The following is a 27,431-nucleotide window of genomic DNA, read 5'->3' on the forward strand; positions in this document are numbered from 1 at the left end:
AGGCAGCCCTCAGGGCTCCCCCACACCCTCCTTAGAGGGGGCCCATGGGGGAGGCAGTGAGTTTTAGGGCTGGGAGCCCAGGGTTCAGGGATATCCTACCTCTAGCTGAGGGTGGCAGGGAGTGTGAGAACCAGCTTCTGAGAAACCCCTAATGTGGGGAAGAGGCTGGGGTGAGGGTGAGGTGGGGAGCTTGTGGGAGGCCCCTCTGCCCTCCCGGGGGCCACAGGCCCGCTGGTGGGGGAGGCAAGTGTGAAAGCTGGGTATAGAAGGTCACCACAGGAGCCCCAGCAGAAGGCAGATACCCCGGAGCCTTTGAGCCTGTCCCTTGCTCCCTCACAAAGGCCAAAAGGGCACCTGGGAGGAAACAGGCCCTTCAGGAGGGGTGGGGTGGTGGGAGTGGGCCAGTGTCCTGTTCCCCCAGGGCTGTGAAGCAGCTTTGCCCCAGAGCCCCATCGAGACCCGGGCAGGTGTGCAGAGAGGGCTGGGACCAGACGTGGGGAGAGGGGTGTGGTGCCCCTTCCTCTGGTGTCTCCAGACCTGTGAAGGAAGGAGACATGAGTGAAGCTGTGGGGAAGACACAGCCAGTGCAGGTCATAGGCCCTGCCAGGGAAGAGGTAGCTGGGCTGGCTGACGCAGGATAGGATGGGGCCGCCTGGGGAAGACAGGTCATCCGAAAGGCCTCAGTCCAGACGGAGCCCCACAGCTGTTGGACAAGGGGCAATGATGGAGGAGACGGGAGGGAGAGGGCCCATGATACAAGAAACCAAAGGATATGCAGAAGGAGATATTCACACAGCCCGTGAGAGAAACAAAGGCTGGAAGATACGGTGACAGGGACTGGAGGGGACAAAGCAAAGGAGTGAGACAACAGGCAGGCAGGCAGAGATAGCTAAGAGAAAGGAGGAGAAGGGGCAGCAGACAGACAGACACCTGGAGGAAGAGCAAGGTGGCCAGGCTAGGACCTGGGGCTGGGCTTAGGGCTGCAGACTTGAGGGCTGAGACCCCCAGCCCCTAGAGAGTGCTCTCATTCCTTTTCAGAAAGGAACAAAGAAAGCAAGAGAGAAAGGCACAGAACACAGACCACAGTCACCAACCACTGTTGACCAAGCACATCCCGCGAGCTGCCCCCGGCCCTGACCCTGGGCTGAGGGGCGCTTCCCTCCGCGGCCCCCTCCCCAAATAACAAACAATCGGCTCCAAAGACAACACGCTCGTTCCATGCAACTTACAGGGGCCCGGAGCAGGGGTCCGGGGATGGGGGCTTCGGCCGACAATGAACACGGGCCCTGGGCTGGGGGGGCCCCCAGGGTGGGGGGAGTTAAGCAGCCAGGATTGGGGGGGAAAGGGGGAGAAACAGAAAATGTGGGTATTGTTCTTGGGTTGTGTTTTTCCAGGGGTTTGGTCCAAAGGAGATTAAACGAACACAAAAGTCACCAAAGCTCACAGCTCTGTGGCCATGAGGCTAGGGTGGTGGTGGCAATGGGGCGGAGGGGACCCATTTAGTGAAATTCAGGCAGTCCAGCATTTTGGCCTTCTCCACCTAAATTGAAGCTTCTCCTGGGAGGCCTGAAGCTTGGACTTCCCCCAGTCTGTTTTGTGCACTCTCCACTGTCCCATGGGCCTATACTGCATCAGAGTCCAGGATCTATACTACCTGGAATCCAGGGCACTGAGGGTCTGATATCCCCACCTCAGGAGGATAGATATTCCAGGAGCCATGATTCTAGAACCCTCCAGTATCCTGTACCAGCCCCCTTACTTCCCCAACTCTACTCCCCTAATTCCACTCTGACCCAAAGGAAAACCAAAAAGAGAGACACACAAACACATGGACACTGACCAGACAAACGAGACCAGATACTGAGGAAGACCTGGGGAGTGGACACAGATCTAGACAGACTGGGCTCTCTCTGGGGTCACAGTTTGTGTGTGTGTGTGTGTGTGTGCGCGCGCACGTGCGTGTGCGCGTGCGCACGCATGTGTATGTATATGTGTGTGAGAGAGAGAGAGAATGACTCGGGTGATTGAAACACAGCATAAGGAAGGAGCTATACCAGATCCCTGCTTCAAGTGCCCAGAGTCAGGGGTGGGGGTGGGGTGGGCATCCCTGAGGCTGGGGGAACAGGGGGGGTGGGAGGGCAGTCCAAGTGAGGGCCCTGGCTTCAGTGTGAGGGAGCTTAAGAGGTCACAGGATGAGAACAGGACCCACCTGGGGGCCCTCAGTAGGGCCGGTTGGCATCCTTAGGCCGCTTTAGCTGGACTTTGAGGCGCTTCATGCCAATCTGGAAACCGTTCATGGCCTGGATGGCAGCCTGCGCACTGGCCGGATTGTCGAAACTCACAAAGCCTGAGGTGAGAGGGGCATAAGGCCCAGCCCAACCCCACTTCACTTGCCTGTGCTGAGGGCCAGAACCTGCTCTTTGGTTCCCCAGCACCACCCTACTTCCTCCCGGGATCCTGAATGCCTGGCACACAGTAGGCATTCGATGGGTAGCTGCTGATTGATACGTTGAGTTAATGAATGCAGTCCTGCCACTCACATGCACTAGGACATTCTTTCCAGCACTCTTTAAAGGGCAGCCCCTTCCTCAGCCTGGATAACTCTGAAAACACCACTTCTGGCCCTTCATGACTTATCAAGCAGGGAGGACAAGGCTCCTTCTCCCTTGAAGCAACTTTTAGACACAAAGCCAAAAGACTCCACTCCCTAAGCCTTCCTTTTGAAAACCAAACATCCCGTTCCTGAGCCTCTTCCAGACCTCATGGAGCATGAATTTGACCAGTGCTCAAGGAGAAAAGGTAAAGCTGCAGTTTTTGGAGGAAGGGCTGGGCCTGGACAGCAGCTGGTACGGGATGCCGAGGGTGTAAGAAAGGCTCTTTCCGACTCTTGGACAATCTGGATTTCAAAGTTTGGGCCCACTGTGACCATAAATGCCTTCAAATGTCTCAAACCTTGTCCACAGGCAAAAATGTGCCGTATTTTATCTTTTGGATCATCATATTCTTACCAAAACACTTGCTCTGATTGGTGGCCCGGTCAACAAAGACTTTGGCTGAGATGACGTGGCCAAAGGGGACAAACATCTGGAGGATCTCTGAGTCCGTGAACTCCTGGGGCAGGTGGTAGATGAAGATGTTGCAGCCGTCAGGGCCTGGGTGGTAGCAGAGACAGAGGAAGAGCCCAGTGATTGGGAAGCACTCAGGGGCAAGCGCCCCACGGAAAGCAGGCCTAGGGCAGACCCTCCCATCCCAGCCCCCAGCGTGCAGGCCAGGGCACCAGACACCTCATCCCCACTCGCTTTCTCCCCGCACATGGGGCCAGAGGCAGGCTGCGAGCAGGCGACCGGGAGTCCCCAGCCCAGGGCAAGGGCGCTCCTGTCCCGGAAGGCTCTGGGCTGGCAGGAGGGCGCCCAGGCCGCACCTTCCCGTTGCTGCGGCTGTGGTGGCTGCGGCTGCTGCTGGGGAGGAGGTGGGGGCTGCTGGGCAACCAGGGCGGGAGGCTGCGGGAACGCGGGCGCCACCAGGCTGTAGGCTGCTGGGTAGGCTGCTGGGGGGTGGAGAGCAGAGAGCTAGTGTGGGTCCCGAGACTCGCCCGGCCCCCGGGGCCCTCTGGCCAGCAGCCCGGGGTGGACAGGGATGGACAGAGCTGAGAGGGGTCAGAGAAGGAGCCGCCTTGAACTCTGGGTGCACTGCCCCTAACGTCAGGAAGCCCGAGGGGGTGGCTGGCAGGGCGGGGCGCCTGGCAGCCCAGCCTCGGTCCCACGCCGTCCCTCCCGTCCGGGGTGGCAGGGGGGGCCCTGGGCTCCTCACCTGTGTAGTGCTGCATCCCCGCGTAGGCCTGCTGCAGGGGGTCCACGGGGGCCGCGGGGCTCTGGGCTGGGGAGAGCAGCACCGACTGTGAGGGTGGGGCAGGACGCAGAGGAGAGGCCAGGCAGGTGGGGAGGACAGCCTCACAGGGCACGGGGTGTGACGGGAGAGCGCGCAAAGGCCCAGAGCCGCGGGGAGAGGGCAGAGCGTGGAGTCTGTGACTGGCTGTGCAAACCCTGGGCTTCTCTAAGCCTCAGCTTCCCTGGCTGAGAACGGGCAGGAGCATCCCTGCCCAAGGATGACAGAGCAGGAGAAAGCAGCTTATCACGCCGAGGCCTGGAGAGGGAAGGGGCGCCACGGCTGTCTGCGGGCAATGGCAGCAGCGGCTTTGATAGTTGCTGGGGAGAGAGCGGGGGCAGGCAGAGACCCCCACCTGGGTAGGGGTGAACCCCGTTGGGATAGAGAGCATCAGGGGCAGGCTGCCCGGTGGGCTGGGTGGGCACCGGGCTGTAGCCGTTGACGCCCAGGGCAGCAGGGATTGCTGAGACGGGCGTGGCAGCGATGGCAGGAGGGGTGCTGGTTCCTAGGGAGGAGAAAGCGACAGAGACAGAGCAGAGAAGCGGACACACACACACACACACACACACACACACACACACACGAATGCAGAGAACCAGTCAGCAAGTCTGCAGGCAGAAGGGAGGAAGCAGGCCACTCTCTCACCCTTGAGTCCCTTCCAGACCCTCTGGCTTCCCTGAGCAGTGCCCTGTGTCCCACCCCCCCACCCTCCTACACCCCGGGCAGCAGCTCCTCTGACCTGTCCCATTCACACCCAGCCCAGCCCGCCTCGCCGGGGCCTTACCTGAGGATGGGGTGATGGGAGTGGCGATGAGGCCATTGGCATTGATGGCGGCCATGTGCTGCATCTGCACGGCAGCCATGGTGGCCATGGGGCTGAGGTAGGCACTGTGAGCCGCTACCAGGGCCGCCTGCTGCTGCATCAGCTGGGGGAAGGGGAAGAGAGGAGAGTGGGGCCAGGTCCCCTGTGCCCAGCCCGAGGGGGTGGCTGGCAGGGCGGGGCGGGTTCCCCTCCCAGCCCTGGGCCTTGGCACTGGAAGGGTGGGGACAGGTCCTGGAGGCCAGGAGGAGGCGGGGATGGGCCAGGCCCAGCACCCAGGGGTCAGTGCTCACGGCCTGGGTGTAGGCGCTGTAGGCTCCAAACTGCAGGGCGATGGGGCTGAACATGCCCAGCTGGGTAGCCACCTGCTGCATTCGGCGGAGACCTCGCTCCTTCTCCGTGTCAGCAAACTTCACCACCAGGCTGGATGAGGCACCCTGGGCAGGGGCCACGCATGTGGTTAGAGGGACAGAGTCGGGATCTCTCCTCCCCAGAGCCCTCAGGGCCTGGCCTCAGTTCCACCCCTCCAGGCTTGGCCTCTTTGGAGGGCAGCCATCGTAGTGCCTCTGTCAAACGGGAAGATTTTAATCCCAGCCTCCCCCTGTGCCAGGACGTGCAAGAGACTAGAAAAAGTTGAGAAACTCGAAGGCATGTGCTTGAAAAAGGAAAGGCCTACTGGAATCCAAAGGGCATCCCTGGCTTTTCTGTGAGGATTCTGAGCCGGAAATTATCCCCAGGTTGGAAGGGCCACAGAGGATATTTAATCCCAGGCTGGTGGTGCTGGCTAGCCACCCCAGCCCCCGCACCGTGACTCCTACCCCAGCACCCTAAACCTCACAGTGTGCTCAGAGGATGAAGCCTCAAGTTTTCATACTACCTTGCACTAAATAAAAACCAAACCCAAGAACATTTGCAGGGAGTGTTGTAGAATCCTGGAATCTAGAATGCAGTTCTCTGTTCAGTGTTGCATCCTTTTGACCAAGTTCCTGCTAAATGCCCAGCCTCTGCTGAGGGAGCTTCAGAATCAGCTAGTTCCATCTGAGAACTCTGCCCTGCTGGAGAGCCCTCCACGAGTACAGTCGGTTGACCCACTGCTAATGTGCAGAGGGCACGTGTGGCCTCTAAGCAAGTGTTCTGGCGCCCAGCCAGTGAGGGTGGGGGGTATGGGAAGGTGGGGGAAGAGACAGGAGATGGAGAGCCTGAGGGGTGGAGGAGGCCAGGAAGGAGGGCAGGGCATGCGGACTGGATGTGAGGGATAGGGATAGGGGCCAGAGGTGGGGAGATGTCATCTGAAATGTGAATGTGAGGGGGGCTCACCGGCAGGGTCCGGCTGCTGTGAAGGGTGTTGATGGCCGCCTGGGCCTCGGCGTGGGTCTGGAACTTCACAAAGGCGCAGCCTACAGCATCCAAGAGCAAGGAGGAAAGGGTGAGTGCTCACCCTCAAGGGCCCCCACTGTCCCCGTTGCCGGGAAGCCAGTTGAAGAGGAGCGGGAAGGCCAGAAGTGCCGGTTGGGGAAGGGGTAGCGACTGGGTACCTTTGCTGGTGCCGTCTGGCCCCCGGAGCACAGTGCACTCGTCTATGGTCCCAAAAGGCTCGAACATCTTCCTGACATCCTCATCTGTCTGCTGCTTCCCTAGCATCCCCACAAAGAGCTTCCGGTCTTCTGGGGGGTAAGGCACAGGAGGAGCATGGTCAGGGCCCCCTGGCTGCTTTACCAACTCTATTCCCGCTTGGGACAGGCAGAAATCCTGCCCTTCATCTTCAGCAACTCCCTGGAGGTCCAGGCACTCCCCACCCTGGGACTAAGGCTTCTAACATCTGATACCAGTGATGTTTGGGGAAATGGGGTATAGTTACATAGAGGGCTCAGTCCAGTTCCTGAAGGGCTTGCACTTTACTCTGGGCTTCAGTTTTGCCATCTCTACAATGGGCTGGATGACATCCCCTCTGACCACACTGACTTCAATCCCCACCTTGACCAGGAACCCTTTGGAATTCTCAGATTTTCTTCCTCAAGAGAGGCTGCCCCTCAGCTACTCCAAGCCCTGGGCCTGAGTCCAAAGTCCAAAGGTACAGCACCTACCTCCTCGGCTCTCGCTGTCGGCCGGCTTGACCTGGATCGGCCTGTTCATCTAAAAGGAGAGAAGAGAAGGCAACTGCTGGGGACCTCCTCTGAACCCCCAGGAGCCCTCCCCAGGCCGAGACCTGCAGAGAGGCTAGAGGGAGTAAACCCCAGGCCCTAAACTGCTGATGGGAAGGAAGGGATGGGCCTAATCTTGTTTAGGATTAGGACCCGAGGGTATTAGAGGCAGTGGAAGGTGAGGATGTAGAGGAGGATGCTCCTGGGGCCAGCTCCAGGCTCCGGTGAGGCCCCAGGTGACTTGGCCAGGGATAAGTGATGCCGGCTTTAGGGGGAGAATGGAACTTCCCATAGGACCTGGGTCCTGAGACAGAGCCCAGCCAAGGGGCTATTCAGCAAAAGCTGCCTCAATTTTGCAAAGTAGGCGCAACAGAGGCCACTCCAATAAGCAGCCCCAAGGAGGACTGTCGACCCAGGGACACCCCACATATGCCCCGACTTCCTTCTGACCCCTAGAGGTGTGTCTGCTTCTCTATCTGCCCCCCTACACCCCTTGACCCCAGGGGGAAGGCACTCGGGCAGCACAAAGGGAGCAGATGCCCAGTCTCCGTGGCAACGGGAGAATGCGCGCCATGGCAACCGCCCACTCAGCCTGATTTATCCCTCCTGTCGCCCTGGCGACCGTGGTGACGTCATCACTTCTGCTGCTCCACACACCCGGCGAAGGAGTGTGGGGGGGTGAGAACAGGGTATGCTGGGGGTGGAGGATTTGGTGGGGACTGGGAGGTGGGGGAGGGGCCCAGGACAAGCTTCCTGATTCTCGCTGAGCAGGCTCTGCTGGGGCCACACTGTCCCTTCCTCTGCCTTCCTCCTCCAAATCAAATCCTTGGTGTCTCACAGCTGAGAGGGCTCCGAAGGAGGAACTGCTGTCCCGTGCTCTTTTGACATTCTCCCTGTACCCTGAAGTCCTCCAGAGCTCTCCCTTCTCTTCACTCCTGCAGCATCTCCCTTTGTTCAGTCTCCAGTGGAAATGCAGACACCCAGTTCCACTCTCCACGTTCTTGTCTGGTGAGGGGACTTAGCAGTGACTTCTGCAGGTTGATTTCCTTAACTAGCGGGGAGCATCTTCGGAACTGGAGGGAGTGGAAGCACTCAGGATTTCGTGTCTGAAAATATTTTGCTATTGAGGGGGCATCCTAGCTCCAGTGACCAAAAATAGATATTAAACAAAAGAAACCATTTATCAACATTCTGAGGGGGGCTACGGGTATCCTCAGGCAAGGTACTGGACTGGGGGTCAGGAGACCCGGGTTCAGGGACTGGCCCTACCACTCACTAGCTGGGTGACCTTGGACAAGTCACTTCTCTCCTCAGGGCCTCAATGTTCTCATCTGTAAAATAGTGGGGCAGATCGGGCGGTGGTGAGTCAGGTTACCCTCAGCTCTAGTGTTCCAGCTTTTGGGGATCTTGTGTGTCATCACTTCACACAGAGAAGTGCAGGATTGATAGTTGCCCCTTGCCCCTTCTCACACCAGACCCTCCCTGGTATCAGGCCATTCCAGTCAGTCTGACAGGACTCTGCTGGTGAGGTATCCCCAGCCGTGGATCAAACCTAAGCCCCACCTCAGCTGACACTCCTGTCCTGCCCCACCCCCATTTATGGATCCGAGAGCAGCTGGTTGGGGGGAAGTGGGTAACAGTCACCCAAATCCTCCAGCCAATCTGCTCCCAGCTTTATCCTCCACCAATCTGGGATTATCCCATGGAGGTTCAATCTCCTCAGGAGCTTGTGTGTGTGTGTGTGTGTGTGAGAAAGAGAGAGAGAGAGAGAGAGAGGTGTGTGCACGGGGTGGGGAGTTAGCTGCCCAGAGCTCTCAGTCTTGCACCCTCCTCCTCTCTGTAATCAGGAGGTGCCCCATGGGCACCTCAGCACCAGCCACACCCCCTACGGAAGAGGTAGAATCCAAATCAGGGTCTTTCCACAGCATCAGGGAATTCTTTACTTGACACTAACCCCTTCCCAAAATGCCCCTAGGGATTTGCGGTTCTAGTTGAGGGCGGGGAACCTGCGACCCAGAGAGAAAGGATGCCAGTCCCTTGCTGCACGGACTTCCAGGCACAAAAATAGCACCTCAATAAATATCCACAGCTGATAGGGATTCACACAAAGACACACGCAAGCGCACAGGCCACAGTGCAGACCACGTTGACAGAAGGCTCCCCTCGCTCCCCTACAGATAGACAACCTCCCTCAGTGGCCCTCAGTGATCCAGGCCCAGGCTCTCCTTCTTGGCCTGGCACTTCCTGTGGGAAGCTCGGTCTTTGTTAGCTCAGCTTGGGCACACCTGCCCCCTCCCTTGAGTCCAGCTGGGCCCTGTTTACCTGGCAACCCGGAGTCGGGCGCCTCTCTTCCCTAGCCACCATCAGCCAGATGATAAGCCCTCCTGAGGGCCTCCCAAAGAAGAAGAGGCTATTTATACTCCAAGTAGCACTCAGACCACTCCCCAACGACTTGGTCACTCATAAGGCCCTCATCCTTCTCACCAATAGCAAAGACCCCACTGCCAGGAAGAGCTTATATTTCCAGAAAATCTAATTCTCCTGGGGATAGAGGCCTGCTGCTCTCTCACCCCTGGCTCCGGACTCCCTTCCACCCGGTGTCCCAGACCACACACGGGTCCTTTCCACGGGGCCAGAATTCACTGGCCCAACAGCAAGCCGACAGGGAGGGCCCACGTACCCAGAGTGGGATTTTGGCTCCCTCCCACCACCACCTCCAGGAGGCCACACCCTCTGGGCAGGGAGAATCCAGGGGACTGTGGCTGAGCCCCTCCTGCGAATGATCGGGGGAGAGAAAAGGAAATGGGGCTTGACAGCCACAGGCCCAGCCTCCATTCTTCCTGTCTGCAGCCGAAGCATCACCCTAATGTGGTGGCACCTTGCAGATTCCGGGGTGACAGAGATGGGGAGAAAGGAGAGAGAGCTAAACGCCCCCATGAAAAAAGAGCCTGTTTTGGGGCACCTGGCTGGCTCAGTGGGTGGAGCATGTGACTCTTGATCTCGGGGTTGTGAGTTCGAGCCCCACGTTGGGTGTAGAGATTACTTAAAAATAAAATCTTAAAAAAAAAAAAAGCCTGTATTAGGAGGGTGTGGAGGGAGATTAGACAGCAGGAAGAACTTCCCACAGAGCTGGCACACTAAACAGCCGAGACTGTTTGAGGAAACAATGCTGCCAGGAAGGCAGGAGGCAGAGAAAAGACCTGGGGGATACAAAGGGTCAGGCAGAGCCTGGCCACAGACATCTGCTCCCCTAGACTGCCCTGATTTGCTCCCCCAAGCCCCTAGCACGTGGGTCCCCTTGGAGGATGGGACCCCCCTCCCCGCCCATGTCCTATACTAGAGGCTCTGTCAGGCCAATCTGGATCCTGTCCCCTGAGGCAAAGGCCAAAGTGGGGCCTCAGCGTCACCTGGGAGCTGGCTCAGGGGCAGGGCTAGACACTCATTAACCAGGTACCCTTCTCCCTCACCTCCCACCCTGGGCCTGTTTGTTTCCAGGAAGGGGAGGCAGAGCCTTTCCACACCCAGACAGTTGGAGCCCTGCCTGAGCATGCAGGCAGCTGGAGGGGGCCGACCCAGGGCAGATGCCCGGCTAGCGAGACAGAAAAAGACGAGACGTGGCGACGGAGATGAAAACTACTGATTTGTCAGGGGTCTCCACAGAGAAAAGGGGAGAAAGGAAAGTTGAGACGTGACGTGATGGAAACCAGGCTTCCCACGGATGCGTGTGCCCACACCCACACAGCCAGGCTGGCGGGCGCACGCGCACACATGTGCACACGCACGCGCACACACAGGCTCCCTGGATCCCGAGCCTGCTCACACACACGCATGCACAGATCCTTAATTCCATGGGCCAGGGCTGTTCTGGCTGGCTTGCCACCAACTAGGACAAGACGGAGGGGTGAGAGCCAGGCGGTTGGCGGGCTTTGCTCTCCGGGCAATATTCAAGGGTTGAGGGCCACAGAGGGGGTGGGTCCTAGACCTCTGAAGGTTGGAAGCTGGGAGTGGGTGAAGTGGTTCTGATGTTCCTGGATGCCCCCTCCCTTTGCCCATCTGTTTTGTCTATTTCCCTCCCAGGAAGGGATGGAGAATCAGTGTTTTTCTCCATTTCCCACATGGGGGGAGGGCTAGAGGCTGTGACACGTGTGTCTCCAGTACCCAGGCTGTGCTCAGCAAATGTTTGCTGAAGGGATGGACGGGGTTAGCTCTCAGTCCTGGGGCTCAGGGGGTGGGAGACAACAGAAGCACAGAGACAGCGGAATAAAATGGCACATCCTTTCCCCGCCCCCAGGCTGCCTGGATGGAGGCATCCTGAGATTCTCTATCGATGCCAGCCCAGGCCTGGGGCAATCTGCAAGGCTGTCTCAGAAGAAGAGAAAAAGAGCTGACTTTTTCAGGAAAGAGGCCATGTCAGAGGGCACCCCTGCCGACCTGGGCACCCTTTGGGGGTCAGGCCTGATCCTCCGCAATGATGTCTGCCCCTGCCCTTGCTTGCCCCCCAGCCCAGGCCCACCCAGGCCCTGCTCCACCCTGATGCCCAAAGCTCTTCCTAGAAGACACGAGGTGAGTCTGTCAGAGCTCAGAAGCCCGCTCAGAGATGCTAGTCCAGCAGGCACCAGCTGTCCATGTCACAGCCAGACATCCCACCCTCAGAGCCACAAGAGTGCCTGGGTGCTTCCTGCTTACTTTGCCACACACTTGGTGTCCAGAGTCTGTCCCCACGCCTCCCAACCAGCTAAGTTCTCTCTCTCTGTGTTGCCCCACGAGCAGGTTGCTCCTTACAAAGGTCACATTTGCTCTGCTAATCGCTGTCTTCCTTCTCTCCAGGTAGAAGAAATGAATGCATCTCTAGCAAGAAAGAGGGGTGTTAGAAGGAGAGGAGGGGAGCTTCCTGGTGATGAGAGGAGGTAGAAAATGAGCTCCATGTCTCAGGAAGGTGGTGAGCCCCCTGCCCTTTCTAGGGCCCTTCTCAGCCTTCTGGCCCTACAAATATGGGACTCACCCCTGGAAGCGTCTTCTGTTCGTGCAGGGCGCTCTGGGCCTTCAGGGCTGAATCGCGGGCACAGTATGTCAGGAAGGCACATCCTGAGGAGGGGCAGGGGCAGAGAGACCGGGTGGGGGTGAGTCCCTGATCTCCCCTCCCTAAAAGGCTCCCCCCAACCATGAGACTGAGGACTGGGAGGCTTGTCTCTTCTTGCCACTTTCTGGCTGCTGAAGTGGGAAGGTATCTGAGAGGGGCCAGACATTTTGCCCCAGGGAGTCTCTGGGCTGCTGAACTCAGGGCAGAGACCCAGAGCCTGCGAGGTTTCTGTGGTGGTGGCATTGGAAGAGGGGACTGTTGGGAGAGGGGGCTTTGTGGGGGGAGAAGGGGCATGTGGTTGTCAGACAAGTGTGTGTGGTGTGGTTTCTCTCTTCCTTCGCTGGCCTCTTTTCCCCTTCTCCTTTGCCTCTACCTCCCTCCATCTTGGTCCCCATCACCCCTCTCCTCTCCCATTTTCCCTATTTCCTCATCTCTCTCCAATTCCGCGGGAGGCAGGTGGAGGGTGGAGAGTGGGATAGAGGAGAAGGAAAGGGGAGAGCAGTTCACTGCAAGTCTCCAGGCCAGTGGAGGGGGAAGCAGTGGGCCCCCACCCCCATCCCCAGTGCCTGGAGCTCTCCAAGTCCTGACCGGGGCCTGACCCTGCTTAGCAAGAGCGCACAGCCCTGGACAGGCCCAAGGAGTGTCGCTTGGCCAGGCTCTCTTAACTTTCCGCCCCCACACTTCCCAGATCTATACCAGTCTCTGTCCTCCACACCCTGCTTCTCAGGTCCCTTTCTTGGGTCCTGGATCTGCCCTGCCCAGTCCATGTCCACTCTTGCCAGGTTGACCCCCACCCACCCCAATAGTGTCTGAGACTACTAAGATTCTCAGGCACGCGCGCACGCGCATGCGCACGCGTGCGCGCGCACACACACACACACACACACACATACACATACCCCTGCCAGGCTCCTTATTTCCCAAACCAGATCTCTTGGTCCTCCATCCTCCTTTGAGTTCATCCATGACACTACCCTCTCATCTCTAGGATCCACATCTCTGCATCTCCTCGACAACTCTTCCCCCAAAGAGGCTGTCTTTAGGCCTGCATCAGAGTCCCCTGCTCACCCTGGCTGTTCTCTTCCAGGTCCTCCATCCACTCCTTAGCCCCTGAACTCTTTCCTTCCACATCAGCCCTTTCCAGCCACTCCAGCCCTCCAGGCTGGCTTCCTCTCTTCCCAGCCTCCCCTCCCACCCCTGACACCTCTCCAGCCTGGCCTGACCCCTCACCCTTGTGCAGCCCGGTGTACTTGTCCTTGATGACAGTCAGCTCGAAGATCCGACCAAACTGTTCGAAGATGGGCTTCAGGTCCTTTTCCTCCAGATGCCTCGGGATCTGCCCCACAAACAGCTTGATGGCATCCGGCTCCTTCATTGGGGCGGCCCAGGAGGAGGGGCCGAGGGGAGCAGGGAGAAGCCCAAAGGCCAGGGGGAGCTGCCCAGCAAGGAGGCAAGTGGTGGGGGCCGGGGCCCAGCCGGGGCTGGCTTTCCCTTTGGCCCCCAACCACAGTGCTGAGGAGAGGGGCAGCTCTTCACACAAAGGAGGCCCAGGGAGTTGAGGACTAGGGGTCAGGGGTCTAGGCAGACACTGTCATGCCACCAGGGGGCATAGCCCAAACAAATGATCTCCCTCCCAGAGATTTGGCAAATATCCCAGGATGGGGGTCAGTGTGCTCAAGATCTGGAGGATTAGGGTGGTATCAGGGGTGCTGGGAACTGGGGGTTAAGAGCTGGAGTCGGGAAAGGGCCTGAGGAGAAGGAGGTTTAGGGGTTAGGGGCCTGGTAGGTTGCCAGCAGCGTCGGGTGGGGGGGGCACTCCTGATGTGGGGCAGGTGGAGCTCTCGTTGGCTTTCCCGGGAGGACACCTCCCCTGTGGCTGATCCTTCTGCTGGGTCCGAAGATCCCTGATGCCAGATGCTTGATCTCTGATGGCGGCAGGGCTCCGGGGGTCCCTTCTGCCCTGCCGCCCCCCTTCAGGTCCTCCCCTCAGCCCCCCTCCCACCCCCACCCTGGTCCCCGGGCCTGGGCTGCTGCTGGCTGCTCCCGCTGCTGGGGCTGCCTGCTTTCCCGGTCACCTGGGTCCCGGAGCTCTGCTCTCCGGCCGCGCTCTCCTCAACAAAAACCTCCCCCCTCCACACCCCCCTCCCCACTCCCACCTCCTTTCCCCTGACATCAGTGATGTCAGTCTCAGGGGTGGAATACAAATTCTCTACCCTGGAGAGGGACGCACAATCCAGACAAGAGCCACGCCCTCTTTCTATCTCCTTCCTTCCTGACTCCCTTCCCACCCCCAGAAGAGCGGCTGGTCCTGTTGATAATAACCCTTCCCCCATCTTACTCCCCAATCACGAGTTGGGCAAGACACTAAGATGGAGAATTTATAGAGGAGCCCTAAGGTGGGGTCCATTGTTCCGGGGGCTGGAGCTGTCCCCGGTGCTGGAAGAGAAGACCCAGGAGAGGGGAGCAGGGGGGAGGAGGAGAGGGGAGCCAGCATCTGGGGAGACTAAGTGTGGGCAGTATAGGAAAGAATCCGGGGAAAAGAAAATGGCATAGGAACAGTTGGTCAGGTTGGGAGTGGGGGGAGGAGGGAGGTGTAGATGGGGTGGGAAGTATGTCTCAGAGCCTGGGGGAAAGGGCAGAAGGGTACCCAGAGAGGAAAGATGGAAAGGGGGGGCGGGGTGAAATGAGCGCAGAGAGAGAACTGTGTATTTTCCAGAAAAGGATCCAAGAAAAACTATGTCTTGCTGGCATTTGCCAACACCCCCTTCTCTCCCTCTGGGTGGTTTGTGTGTGTAAGTGTGTGGGCAGGGAGGCAGCGGTGGTGATGACTTCGAGAGTTATTGCTGTAAGCTCCTTGAAGACCAGGGCACTGTTTAATTCAGGATTTTACTGTTTGGGGTCTAACACAGTGTCTTGCTCATGCGTAGTTGCTAAACAATTATTTTTTGAATAAACAGTTGATGCAAAAGAACCTCTGACAAGAGCAGATCCCTGATTCCTTTGTGGGGGGTGGGGAGAACCACAGAAGGCAAGCTCTGGTTCAGGGCAGAAGAAACCCAATTTCTTCTCCCTTTGCCCCCCTCTCCCAGTTAGGTTCCTTGAGTAGGACTCTCAAAGTGAATCAGGTAACATAAAGGGATGGGGGGAGTACATTTGGGGGCCATTACTCTCCTAAAAAACTCTTCTTCTACGGATGATCTGTTTCCCCCATAATCTCAAGGGAGCTTAATTATTCCATGTGCTGGGCCCTCTCACACCACCCTTCAGTGCAGGGAGTACCTGCTGACATCAGCTCTCCTGGACAGGGCAGTCCTTGCCTGCAGCCCTTGTGGAATGCCCTCTCTACTGTCATTTCCTTCTTCACCCCAGAGCGGAGCTGATGTCTCCATAGTGGCACTGGTGTCTCTGAAATACGAAATACGTCCCAACTGAATCCCATCCGCCCCCATTCCTGAGCTATCACGGCAGGCAAGCTTCTCTTCAAGAAGGGAAGTAATAGTAAGGGTGCTTAGAAGACACTTACAGTGTCCCAGACATTGTTCCAAGTGCTTTATATTTACTAATTTGTTTAACCCTCAGCACCAGCCTATGATGTAGGTTCTACCATTACCTCCAAATAAAGATGAGGGAACCAGGGCACCAAGAGATAAAATGGCTTGCCTAACATCACAGAGCTAGAAAGAGGACTTAGTGAGGGTGGAGCCCAGGCAATCTGGCTCCTGAGTCCTGAGTTTAACCCCCACATCAAATGCTCCCCATGGGAATGGGAAGAGTTGTTAAGCCTGGCTTTTTTCCTCTTGTGTCTTCATTTGAGCCCTGTGTGAGAGATGACCTTCTTTCTACTGCTTGATTCTCTGTTGACCACCTTCCATCCTTCCTTAGCTTGGGTTTGTGTGTGTGTGTGTGTAAATATGATTACACTTCATCATATGGATGCCCAGGTCCTCCCATTTGGGGCCCTAAGATGGGCACGGAGGGGAGATGGTAGAGCACCCAGTACTGGGTGGTCAGAACACGGGATGGCAGTGCCAGGGAACCAAGAGTGCAAGCACATCTGGAAAGTAACTTTCCACTCCCAACTCCACCCTCACTGCTCCCTGCCTTGCCTCTTAATCAGATCTCGGTATTTATGGAGATGCTAAACAGATCACACCCTCTGAGGATGGAGCCTAGGAAGACCCCACAGCCCTGTTGATCTTGTTACTCTGTGTCTTGTCAGCAGATCTGCCGCCCTGCTGCTCATTCAGGCTTGGGGCTAATCACATTAATTGAAATATTGAACATTTACAAAAATGAATTATAATGAGCTCCCCTTACTCCTCCTCCCAGTCAGCAATTGGGGAGACAGCTGCAGGCAGCAAAATGCCTCCAACCATTTGCTTAGTTTGTGGTCCCCAGATGGAAGGTTTCCATCTGAAAGGAGAGGCAGGGTTAAGGGGAGAAGAGGTGGGAGCTTGCATTGGGCCATCCTTGCTGGGTGACTGTGGGCACATCTCTGTCCTGTGAGGTAACTCTGAGGGGTTAATCCTACGACTCAGAGGCCCATTCTGGGGAGTTGCTCTCCAGGAGGAAATGAAGCTTCCAAACCTTACTTCTTCCAAGGTCTTTTCTCTTTCCACCATCCCCAAGCTCTCCCTCTTTCTTATTCTTCTGCACTCAATGCTTAGCTGCCCTACATAAAAAGATTATTGACTTTATACAGGGAGAGCTCTACTCCCGATTTTAGATTCTTAGAAAATGAATAATTGGGATATATTTCAGAAAGGGCAAAATGTAGTGGTGGTATATGTGGGCAGAGTGGCTAGTCACCAAATACTTGCTAGCCTCACCAACTGAAAGCAGAGTGAAGCCATGTGCAGCAGAAACCATGACACTGTACAAAGAATCTCTTATATGATCTTCCTTCCCTAAAGTGGCTTCTACCTCAAATGGAGAGGTAAGACAGGCCAACACCATGTGCGATAGTGAGGACCAAGGTGCTGTAAGAAAACCAAAGTCAGTAGAAGTAGCCTCTCTTATTTACACATAGTGGCATTTGGGCCATGGGGAGTGCTCAGTCAAGAAAGGCTTGATTGAGTCTCAAAGTACAAGAAGACCACAGACTAGCAGAAGGAGGACATTACTTATTTTATGCACAGGGTGGGAAGATGGAGAAAATTTTACATACTTACACATGTGTGTGTGCGTGTGTGTAGATTTGCCAGTCCAGTCCAGCACTGTTTAATATAAGGCAAGCCATCTACATAATTTAAATTTCTAGCAGCCACATTAAAAAAGTTAAAGAAACAAGTGAAATTACTTTTAATAATAGATTTTATTTAACCGATATATCCCAAATATTATTCAATGTGTTTATATGATATATCCAAAATATTCAACATGTCATCAATATAAAGATTATTAATAAGATACTTTATTTTTTTAAAACTACATGTTCAAAATCCAATGTGTATTTTGCACTTAATAGCACATCTGACACTTACAGCAACATTCTAGTGCTCAATAGCCACAGGTGGCTCGTGGTGACCGTATTAGGTAGTGCAGCTTAAGGGGTTCCCCTGCCAGCTTCTCTGGGGGGGGGGCGGGGTGGGAAGAAACAGGTCTTGGCCAACAGGAACTATTACCTCTGATTAACCTCTGCTCCTGCCTGAAAAAAACACTTGTGACAGATGGCAGCTTATCTACCTCTCTACTAACCCTTTCTCCTAAAAACCAGACAAACAAACGCAATGATTACTAACCTGGATGAGATTCCTGGGAAGAGGCCTGTAGCTCACTACCTCATCTATCTTCCGTGTTTTTTTCCTGGCTTGGGAACTGCCAACATTTTCACTTCTTCTCCTCAGTCTTTGCTGAGAAGGATAGAGGTGGACCACTGAGAGAACCCCTCCAAGGCCATGGTCTAAATGTTGGGCTTATTTCTCCTTGGGCAGTTGTTCACCAATCTGAAAGACCAGCCTCCCTTCTGAGGTCTTTTCTCTGTTCCCCAGGAGGCCTCTGCTGGGCATGATCTCTGGGGGTGTAGAAACTCAGCACCATGTTTATGGTGTGTTCGACAGACAGGCTCCTGCCCTTTCCAGGTCTATTTTCAGCTCTTTGGCTTTATGTTTCACTTTCCTTTCTTAATTAGATACTAAAAGAATACACCTTGAAGACCAACTGCCTTTCCCCTCCTCTGTTCAACTGGGAGTGGGAGAGATGATTTAGAATTTATGAGGAGCAACTTCATCTACACAAGAAAGTCAGTCCAAGGGGCTCCTGGGTGGCTCAGTCGTGAAGCGTCTGCCTTCGGCTCAGGTCATGATCCCAGGGTCCTGGGATCGAGCCCCGCATCGGGCTCCCTGCTCCGCGGGAAGCCTGCTTCTCCCTCTCCCACTCCCCCTGCTTGTGTTCCCTCTCTCGCTGTGTCTCTCTCTGTCAAATAAATAAAATCTTAAAAAAAAAAAAAGTCAGTCCAAGAGGGGAAACCTCTGGCAGGATGTCCCCCAGGTCCTTTCCAGTATCTTTAGTGTGAGAATGTCCCTTCCTTTGCAGCACTCCATTCACTCCCTCCTATGGGATGCTTTCATACTGTTAAGTGTGTCTACAGGACTGATGGAGGGGTTTGGCTTTGGGGCCGGCTAAAGGCGAAGAAGCTTGAATTCTCTCTCTACTACTAGGTTTCAACAGCTGCCAAACAAGGGAGAGGGTCAGGAACCAGATTCTGGGAGACTCTGACTTAGGAATCCCTTTTCCAGTTTTGCTCTAGAGCCAAGGAAAAAAAAACTATTTGAGGTTGGGTGGAGTCAAGAAGAGGGGCTCATTCCACATACAACCAAGCCGGGAAATTAGAGGGGAAGACCCTCCCACTAGGTTTCAGAGTGGCCCCCATATTCCTTCCCCCAGCCCCACCCCACGTGCTGATGAGGGCCGGACTTGGGGGCGGGGCGGGGCCTCTCCGCCCGCGTGGTCCGTCGCCTTGACGACCTGGACAAGATGGCGACGCTGCAGGGCGGGCTTCTGGGGCCGGACCCCGGGGCGCTGAGCCCCGCGCAGCAGGAGCAGCTTCGCAACTTCAAGGTGGGTGCGCCCCGGACTCCCGCCTCCATCGAAGTGCAGCTCCCCTAAGACAAGGGCTGCAGACCCGGAGGAGGTCCGGGAGGAGGGGCGCGGGAGCCTATTCTCAGATGAACTGGCGGAAGGCTGGGGGAGACGCCAGGCGGAACTCTGGGCTTCTGGGACCCTGGACCGAGCCCGACAGGCGCCTGGAAGTGCAGGAAGAACGACCGCAGGGATCTGGCCAGTGAAATGGACCGAAATTACTGCCGGAGACAGTAACTTAGATACAGACAAGAACTTCCGGACGGTGGAGACCCGACCTTAGCTATGGCCCCTGAGCCTGACAGCGCAGGAGGTGTTGGTCATTAATAAAACAGGCGGCTTAAAATTTCAAACATCCCGGGAAAAGACCCAGGTCAAATGCACACCTAGTTTCCCCGAGGCTTTCACACGCCCAGGGCTTGAACCCTGAAATCTGCCTCCTCATGGAGCGTGACCTTTTGCTCTTATCCTCCTAGATTCAGACTCGGATTGCTAACGAAAAATACCTGAGGACCCACAAAGAAGTGGAGTTGCTCATAAGTGGTTTCTTCAGGTAGGTGGTGTTCCCAACCGGCCTTGACAGCTAGTGGGAAATAATACCAAATCTTGGTTGGCAGAGATGAGTTGACTGCTGCCTTTAGGGTCAGAGAGGTAGGAAAAAAATAAAATAATACATATACATACATATATGTTAAACTAAATAAATTAAATTAAAATTACATACATATACATATTTTTTTACATATGTAAGACAACATTTTAAGATTGAGTTTTTTCTAACTCTCAGATTTGTGGCACCCAGGGTGTTCTTGAGTTATCTCTAGAGGTTTTCTTAAGTTATCTCTGAATTCTCAAAAATATTAATATTCAGTCATTTTAGCTGTAAGGATAAATATATATCTTCTGACACTTGGAAGAGGTAATTTGGCATTGAGAAACTCAACAGGCAGCCATTGGGTGTAGAGCACTATTTCTCCATCAGAGGAGCTTAACAAGATCACTAGAACTTAAAAAAAATTCAGATGTCTGGCCCTTCTCTCCCTGAGAGCCTTGTTGTGGAAAGACTCCAGTGGTTGGAAGCCATTCCCCTGTAAGTCTTGGGGAAGAGACTATTTCCCACCATATCCTGGACCACTGTTTTTCTTTCCCCTACATTGCCCTTCAGGTTGGCATTTGTTGTTTGAATGGAAAATTCTCCTAATGGGATGAAAGGCAAAGAACTGTCAAAAAAAAAAAAAAAATCTTGGGGCAACAACTGATGAAAACAATAGCGCTATCTCAAATACTGTTTGGCTACAGACAAATAGGCAAGGTTTAAATAATAATAATGGCTTCCATTTCCAGGCACTGTGTTGGTTTCCCAGGTTAGCCTTTATCACGCTGAATTGGAATTTTTTTTTTAAAGATTTTTTTTTATTTATTCATTTGACACAGAGAGAGACAGCGAGAAAGGGAACACAAGCAGGGGGAGTGGGAGAGGGAGAAGCAGGCCTCCCACAGAGTGAGGAGCCTGACGCGGGGCTCGATCCCAGGACCCCGGGACCATGACCCGAGCCGAAGGCAGACGCCTAACGACTGAGCCACCCAGGCGCCCCCTGAATTGGAATGTGCACTTTGTCCCTGGACCAGAACCCCAAGCTGGTGCAGCCGTATTTGTGTCCCCGGTGCCTGCACACTGTGTGACATCTTGGTACTTGTGTGACCCTCCCAGCAACTGCAAAACATAGCTTAGCATCACTTCCGTTTTACAGCTGGAGAGGTGAGGTTCCTTCCCCAAGATGCGGGAAGCAGGATCTATACCTCTGGTATTTCCACTGTGCTGGGTTGAAAGCTCACAGGAGCTGGTGAGCCAGAGGTGGGGCTCTTCTTTGTCTTCTCAAAAGTAGACCTGGAGCAGTGTCTTTTTTTCCAGGCTCTTTCGTCTTTCCTGGGTCTCACTGTTCTTCATATCCTAGTCATTTCTCCAGTGGCAGCAGATTCTCACAGAGCAGATAGGGGATGGAGAAAGGGAAAATAGAAACTTCCCTGTGAAGGTTGGTTTTATTTGGCCCAGGGGTAAGGCTTCGGCAAAAGATAGTTTAGGGGTCTTCTGTCAATGTCAGTCCTGGGGATCAGGCCATCATTTTTTACACTTCTTCTTCTTATTCCTTTTTTTTTTTTTTTTAAAGATTTTATTTATTTATTTATTTGTCAGACAGACAGAGAGAGAGAGCACAAGCAGGGGGGGAGAGGCAGAGGGAGAAGCAGGCTCCCCACTGAGCAGGGAGCCTGACATGGGACGGTCATGTTAAGCAGATGCTTAACCGATTGAGCCACGGCATCCCTTGCACTTCTTCTTCTAAAGGGAAATAAAGGTTGACCTCATTCCTATCCTGGGGAGCTTGCAGTCCAAGTTAGGAATGATTCCAGCAGGGAGGTTGGGGGTAGATGTTAATTCAGAAGCCTGAATTAAATCACCATTTGCCTTGTTCACAAACACAAGGAATGGGTGGTGGTGGGAGGTGGTGGCGAGGGTGGTGTTTTTAGTCACATATCAGGGGTCGCCCAGCTTCTCTGTCCAGGAAGTTTCCAGGAGGAACTGGGTGTCTGTGCCTGGCTGCCACGAGAACAGCCCCTTCACTTCCTTATCATCCCCACCTCCTGGGCCAGGTAGGCCACTAGGCTCTTCCCTTTGCTGGCCCTGAAGCTATCTACAGGAAATGCTCCTGGCCCCTTTTAGGCCTTTCTCTTTCTGAGGTGGGGGTGGGAGGGGGAGAAGAAGTGTTTAAAGTTTGAGGGTTTGTTTTTGTTGTTTTTGGTGTTACTGTTACTTCCTTTGGAAGATACTGGGATGAACCAGATTCAGCCCCTCATCTGTACTGGATACTTTAGATGGTTTTCCTCTTGGGAAAAGAGGAAGGGAGAAGAGGGGACAGAATCCTGTGCAGCATACCTGCCCTCATGTCTTTTGCAGGTCTCTGCTCTGGACTCACTCCAACCCATGAGAAGCTCCAAAGTGTTTTTGTTGGGAAGCGAGCTCCCCACTTGGGTTTTCCAGATCGTGATGACTTACAGTGATTCAGTCACAGCTCTCCAGGATGTACTTGTATATACAGTGTATGGAACTCTTAACACCTTGAATTTTGGACCTGAAGAATAGAAAGAATAGCGATCTAACTTATTTTAGACCCCGGAGGTCTAAGGTTTTAGGCTGGAGATGTGATAGCAAAGTGTGAAACTGTAGAAAGGCTTTATTAGATATTTTTGTAAGTAGCCAGGCAGATGAATCTTCCCAAAATTTAGAACTGATTATGTCACTCCTTGGCCGGAAAAATCTGCAGTGGCTCCACAACATTGTCCCCCCCCCCCCCCCCCCCAGCTTTTTAACATTCTGTTGAAATATAATGAAAAGTGGCATATCCTAAACTGGGTGAACTTTCGCAAGATGAGAGTATACATGGTACTAGGGGCCAGATCAAGAAATAGAATCTGACTAGCATTTCAGACTTGCTGAGACCCTTCCAAGCACTTCCCCCCCAAAGGTAGCCCGTATCCTGACTGCTCATAGCACAGATTTGTTTAGCCTTTCTGTACTTTCTGTAAGTGCAGTTCTACAGTACGTGCTCCGTTGTGCCTGACTTCTGTCGCTCAACTGTTTCTCATAGATCCTCCATTCTCACTGTTGGGTGTGTTCTGCTGTCTGAGCTTTATGCATCCATTCCCCTTATCTTTTTTTTTTTAAGATTTTATTTTTATTTATTTGACAGAGAGCACAAGTAGGCAGAGAGGCAGGCAGAGGGAGAGGGAGAAGCAGGCTCTCTGCTGAGCAGGGAACCCGACGGGGGACTCAATCCCAGGACCCTGGGATCAGGATCTGAGCCGAAGGCAGACGCCCAGCCTACTGAGCCACCCAGGCGCCCCTCCCCTTGTCTTTTGAATTGAATATAAATGTCTCTCCCTGGCCTTCCAGGCTCTGCATAATAGGGCCCCTTTGCTCCCGACTACTCTCTGCGCCTGCCCACCATCCCAGCCAGATGGAACCTCTGATCATTCCAGTGACCTTCCCACTGACACTCCCGGGGTGCCTGACACTCCCAGGGGGACCTGACTCTTCTGGACCCTGGGTCTACAAAGGTGGATACTCCAGTTCCTACTCTTGAGGAGGACATGGACCCTTTCATTTCTGGGGCTTTACTCTTGCTGCTTCCCTGTCTGGGATGCCCTTGTCCTGTCTGTGGAAATACCAGCTGCTCTGTGAGGATTTCTGGGGCCCCGCTCTCAGTAACCTTTCTCGCTGTCCCCATTACACTATTTTTTTTTGAAGGTTTTGTTTTGTTTTAAAACATTTTATTTATTTATTTGAGAGAGAGAGAGAGAATGAGTTGGGGGAGAGGGGCAGAGGGAAAGGGAGAAGCAGACTCCCCGCTGAGCAGGGAGCCCAACGCGGGGCTCGATCCCAGGACCCTGAGATCATGACCTCAGCCGAAGGCAGACACTTAACCAACTGAACCACCAGGTGCCTGGACACAGCACACTATTAACACCCTCTTATAGCACTTCCTGCAGGGTGCTTGGCCTTTTGGACATTTGGGAACTTACCCGTTCTCTTTTACTTGACTAATTTCTTTGAGGTGGTGCTGTATTTTCTCTTTTTTAAAAAATAAAAGCAACCCCTCATATCTCATACAGTTACTTACATAGAATTGGTGCTCAATAATTGTCAAATGGAATTCAAGGAGAAGGGAAGCCAAATTCTTAAAGCTTGGGAGGCAGGGGCTTTCTGGGCAGGCGAGGCCTTTTTCTAGGCTGGTGGGCCGGGCAGCCACGGCCAGTAGGATGTGGTGTAGAGAGCACTGGCCTTGGAACCGCAAGACCTGGGCTCTGTGCCCTTTGTTTACTCGCTTGGTGAACTTGGGCAAATGATTAACCTTTTGAAGGTTTGATTTCTTCATATGTAAAATGGGGCACGGTCATTGCTGTTTCATAGGGTTGTTGTAAAGTGGGATAATATTTGTGAACATTCTTTATGAACCATAAAACTCTAGGCTAGATAAGGCATGTTCCCCGCACCAGCAGCCCCGGCGCTGCAGGCCTTGTCAGTGTCCTCCGCGAGACCCACCGTGAGACCCGCAGTCCGGCCTCTCCGCTCTGTGGATTGCATCATCCCCCCACCCCTGTGGGTACTCCCGGTTAAAAGTAGTCACCAGCCTGTGGGGTTGCATATATGTCCCACCACACGTGAGCCCCTCAAGGACTAGGCAGCATGTCTTTCGTCTTCACCACCTTTCCCTGGCCTGGGCTCTGGTTCTGTGAAAATGTTTGTGGAATGAATGACAAGCTTTGCCTGGCTAGGGCACAGCTGTCTTGTGAAGTGAGCTTAGTGCCATTTAGAATGTTTTGCTCCTTGCCTCAGAGCCTGACCCGAAGGAAAATCATGAATGGAAGGGTCTTTGTTAGGAGTCCTCTGGCTTATTGACTCCCAGACGGGGGTGTCTCGGGTCACTCTGCTCCCTAAAGGTGGGACCTGCAGCCGAGGCTGAGCGGAGCCTGCCTTCAAGCCTGCTTTACTCCTGCCCTTATCCCTTCATGTTTTCCAGAGAAATGTTTCTGAAAAGACCAGACAACATCCAAGAATTTGCCGCAGGTGAGTAAGGCCATGTCTGTTTTGGGTCTTTGGGAAACCAGCCCAAGGAGTATTATTGCAAATTTAGACTCAGACAAGCCCTGCAGAGTCTGGGGTACTTCTTCACTTGATGTCCCCCCGGGGAGCTTTTTTCAGAAGGCTCTTTCATCCATTGTCATTTCCTCAAAATGAGGACAGATAAGAAATGAGGCAGAGCTTCCTTGTGGTGAAGATTAAGAATTTTGACACTCCCAAAGGAACATATTGGCAGCTCTTCCCCTGGGAATCCTAAAGCGGGGTCCTCCACCCTGGCTGCACATTAGAATCACCTGGGGAGCTTTTAAGAAATGCTGAGGCCCGGGCCCACCCCCAGAGGTTGGTATTTAATTAGCCCAGGGTGGGGCCCCGCCTCAGGGTTGTAAAGGTCCCCCGGTGATCCTAATGGGCTCCACTGCCCCAGCTGGCTTGAGGTCAACGGTATTTAGAGGGAAGGGCGCGGGGTGGGGCAGGCTTCCTGGGCGCCTGTTAGCCCAGGGAGTTTGATGGCCTCACACGGTTTCTAACGGAGTCTAGTGCGTCTTTGCCGCCGCAGCAGATGCTGCCTCTGATTCACGTTATGCTGGGTGTATAAAAACCCTCCTCTGTCGTCATCGTGTGAGAGCCTGGCTCTCCTCTGAGAGGATATTCTCAGAGAGGAGAGGGCGTGATATCTCAGAGACGAGCTGGCAAGCTGAGCTGAGACAAGAATAACACTTGGCATTTATTTGGGCCTCGGGATGGGCTGGGAGCAGAAAACCCAGAGATCCCTCAGCCCTCTGATGGCTCCCCATGCGTCAGCAAGCTGATGACCCGCAGGGCAGTGTGGAAGGGTCAGGAGCCATCCTGTGTCAGCCCCTCCCGGGGGCACAGGAGCTGGCGGGCTCAGCACTCTGGGCGGGGACGGTGACCACGGGATCTGCTGTGGCTTCTATGACGTCAGAAGGCAGGGCCGCCAGGAACAGTCCTGCTGAGGCCGAGCCATCCTCGCTTTTGAGCGGAGTAAGCGGCCTCCCTCCCCGCCTCTTCCCCTTGGGTTTAGATAATTTCTTTTTTTCGATTCTTATCCCAGACTATTTCACGGATCCAAGACTTCCCAGCAAGATTCACATGCAGCTAATTAAGGAGAAGAAAGCGGCTTAATTAGCAGAATCATGATGCTCAGCTGTTGAGAGAGACCAGAAAGAATCCAGCCTCAGGGTGGGTGTTAACCTCACTTACAGACAGAGGCTTCTTTACTCTTGTCAAAATAAGCACCAGCTCCCTGGCCCACGGTGTGAAAGAAACCAAAGGGAGAAGCTGCAGAGAAGTTTCATGCAAAAGTGTTTCGTTTTCTTGACACTATTTTGGGGAATTAGGGGCTGTGAAGAGTGGCCCCGGGTTTGTCTGGCATGTCCATGGCAGGAAGAGACATCTGTCTCCTGAGCCTAGTGAAACGGAGTCGGAGAGTGGAAGCGGAATCGTGTGGGAGTGAAGAGTGGCGGGGAGACGGGGGGTGGGACCCGCTAGTATCCAGACCCCGCTGTCAGTCTGCAAAATATCGAGTGCTCCTGCAGATGGCCTTTTCCTTCTGTCCCCAGTGCTGGGAGCAGAGGGGGTTCCCGTTGCTTCTGGAAGGGGCGGGAACAGTTTCCCTCGTGGCATCTTGGACGAGGGACTTTCCTGCTCCCCGTCCTCTTCAAACCAGGCTCTGCCATGAGGGCCATCTCCCATTTTTCAGGCAGGATGATTTCTGAAAGGATTTTGCAGGTTGGGATTTTTTTCATGTGAGGTGGGAAAAAGCCATGTACCTGATGTCACAGCGCCATTTGTATTTTGCAGGGTCACCTGGAAGCAGGGGAGCCCTGTTGCCCTCAGGGTGGGGTTCCAAGCTGCCTTGGGCCGTGTCCGCTGTTGCAAAGGCTTTTAAAGCTATTCATTAAAAGCAGACCTTTCCACTCTCTCTGCTGTGTTTCACTCCAAAGGAGGAAGCCACCCTGCAGGGAGGGCTGTTGCCCCCCACACCCCTTTGACCTGCTAGGCAACAGGGCTGTCTCTGTGGCAGCCCGTGGGCCTCAGCTAGGTGGGCGGGCTGCTCCCACATGTGACTCACACTGTGTCCTCCCTGCCCCTCCAGGCTGCTTGCTCCCAGAGCCAAGGCTGGACAAAAGAACAGGGGTGGGGACCCTGTGAGGACCACAGCTGATCGAGATGGCCCTCAAGCCAAGTCCATGCTTTAGCACGGCTCCCCCCCGCCCCAGTCTTCCCTCCCGGGTTACCGTATGGCGTGTACCAGTGGTGGTTTAACTTTTCTCTACCAGCAATAATAACGGGGCTGGAAGGACAGCGAGAAAATGAGATTGGACAAAGAAAACCCTTTCAGGGTCCTGCATCTTGTGAAATAAGAATAACAGGTGACTCAGAGGTGGTGGACTTTGTTCTTGAGGGTTTTTAGCAGTAAGCCGCCCATCCATTTGGTTTTCAGCTAACAGGCAGGGGAGGGGGTCAGTTGGCCTTTTGACATCCTTTTCAGGCCCGGAAGGCATGGATGTCTTCCATGTTTATGCCCCACCTCTCTGGCCTCCACAACCCACAACCCACTGTATGAAGGGCCTCTCACCTGGGTGTCTCGGGTCCATGCCACTATGGCAACAGAGGCCTAGCCCAAAGCAGGGGCTGCGTTTTCTCTCTTGCCCTTGTCTCTGTCCGTCGTGTTCCTGGCTACCAGCCTCTCCATGGCGGAAGGGCAACAAAGCCGGGCATGGAGAGGACTAGAAAAGCGATGCATAAGAAGCTCTGCAGCAGGAA

The 27,431-nt window shown here is 54.5% G+C and overlaps 2 protein-coding genes across 25 annotated transcripts; one reads left to right on the forward strand and one right to left on the reverse strand.

Moving 5' to 3' along the window:
• On the reverse strand, positions 1–13,301 carry CELF3 (CUGBP Elav-like family member 3). 24 transcript variants are annotated; one of them, XM_021688007.1, is made up of 13 exons: positions 13,157–13,301; positions 11,849–11,931; positions 6,790–6,838; positions 6,241–6,369; positions 6,023–6,102; positions 4,999–5,142; positions 4,670–4,811; positions 4,241–4,390; positions 3,811–3,876; positions 3,422–3,547; positions 3,009–3,152; positions 2,210–2,347; positions 1–537 (listed from the first exon to the last, which is right to left on the reverse strand). In XM_021688007.1, the coding sequence occupies exons 1-12, from the start codon at positions 13,299–13,301 to the stop codon at positions 2,220–2,222; spliced, it is 1,386 nt and encodes a 461-aa protein (XP_021543682.1). In that variant the 3' UTR covers positions 1–537; positions 2,210–2,219. The 24 variants fall into 24 exon arrangements, with proteins under 24 accessions (XP_021543682.1, XP_044770119.1, XP_044770116.1 ...); XM_044914184.1 differs by lacking the exon at positions 1–537 and having other exon boundaries at positions 2,220–2,347; positions 3,069–3,152; positions 3,422–3,452; ... (1 more) ...; positions 5,002–5,142; positions 6,241–6,366; XM_044914181.1 differs by lacking the exon at positions 1–537 and having other exon boundaries at positions 2,220–2,347; positions 3,069–3,152; positions 3,422–3,452; ... (2 more) ...; positions 5,002–5,142; positions 6,241–6,366.
• Positions 10,678–26,582, forward strand: RIIAD1 (regulatory subunit of type II PKA R-subunit domain containing 1). Its single transcript, XM_021688011.1, has 8 exons — positions 10,678–10,747; positions 11,138–11,409; positions 11,674–11,753; positions 18,812–18,985; positions 19,483–19,559; positions 24,583–24,629; positions 25,717–25,844; positions 26,466–26,582. Exons 4-7 carry the CDS (start codon positions 18,902–18,904, stop codon positions 25,785–25,787), a joined length of 279 nt encoding a protein of 92 aa, XP_021543686.1. The 5' UTR covers positions 10,678–10,747; positions 11,138–11,409; positions 11,674–11,753; positions 18,812–18,901; the 3' UTR covers positions 25,788–25,844; positions 26,466–26,582.
• Positions 26,583–27,431: the final 849 nt, after the last annotated feature.

This window comes from Neomonachus schauinslandi, chromosome 4, assembly GCF_002201575.2.
Source record: "Neomonachus schauinslandi chromosome 4, ASM220157v2, whole genome shotgun sequence".
Taxonomy (NCBI): Eukaryota; Metazoa; Chordata; class Mammalia; order Carnivora; family Phocidae; genus Neomonachus; species Neomonachus schauinslandi.

What these genes read in the sequence shown, in the direction of transcription:
- CELF3 (XM_021688007.1), bottom strand. Translation starts at nt 13,301, where the DNA reads ATGAAGGAGCCGGATGCCATCAAGCTGTTTGTGGGGCAGATCCCGAGG. An exon ending in AACAGAAGACGCTTCCAGGG is followed by an intron (nt 6,839 to 11,848) that starts GTGAGTCCCATA and finishes CTCTCCTTTTAG; the next exon opens with ATGAACAGGCCGATCCAGGT. An exon ending in ACAGCCGCAGCAACGGGAAG is followed by an intron (nt 3,153 to 3,421) that starts GTGCGGCCTGGG and finishes GCTACCACCCAG; the next exon opens with GCCCTGACGGCTGCAACATC.
- RIIAD1 (XM_021688011.1), top strand. Translation starts at nt 18,902, where the DNA reads ATGGCGACGCTGCAGGGCGGGCTTCTGGGGCCGGACCCCGGGGCGCTG. An exon ending in CTCATAAGTGGTTTCTTCAG is followed by an intron (nt 19,560 to 24,582) that starts GTAGGTGGTGTT and finishes CATGTTTTCCAG; the next exon opens with AGAAATGTTTCTGAAAAGAC. An exon ending in CATCCAAGAATTTGCCGCAG is followed by an intron (nt 24,630 to 25,716) that starts GTGAGTAAGGCC and finishes TTCTTATCCCAG; the next exon opens with ACTATTTCACGGATCCAAGA.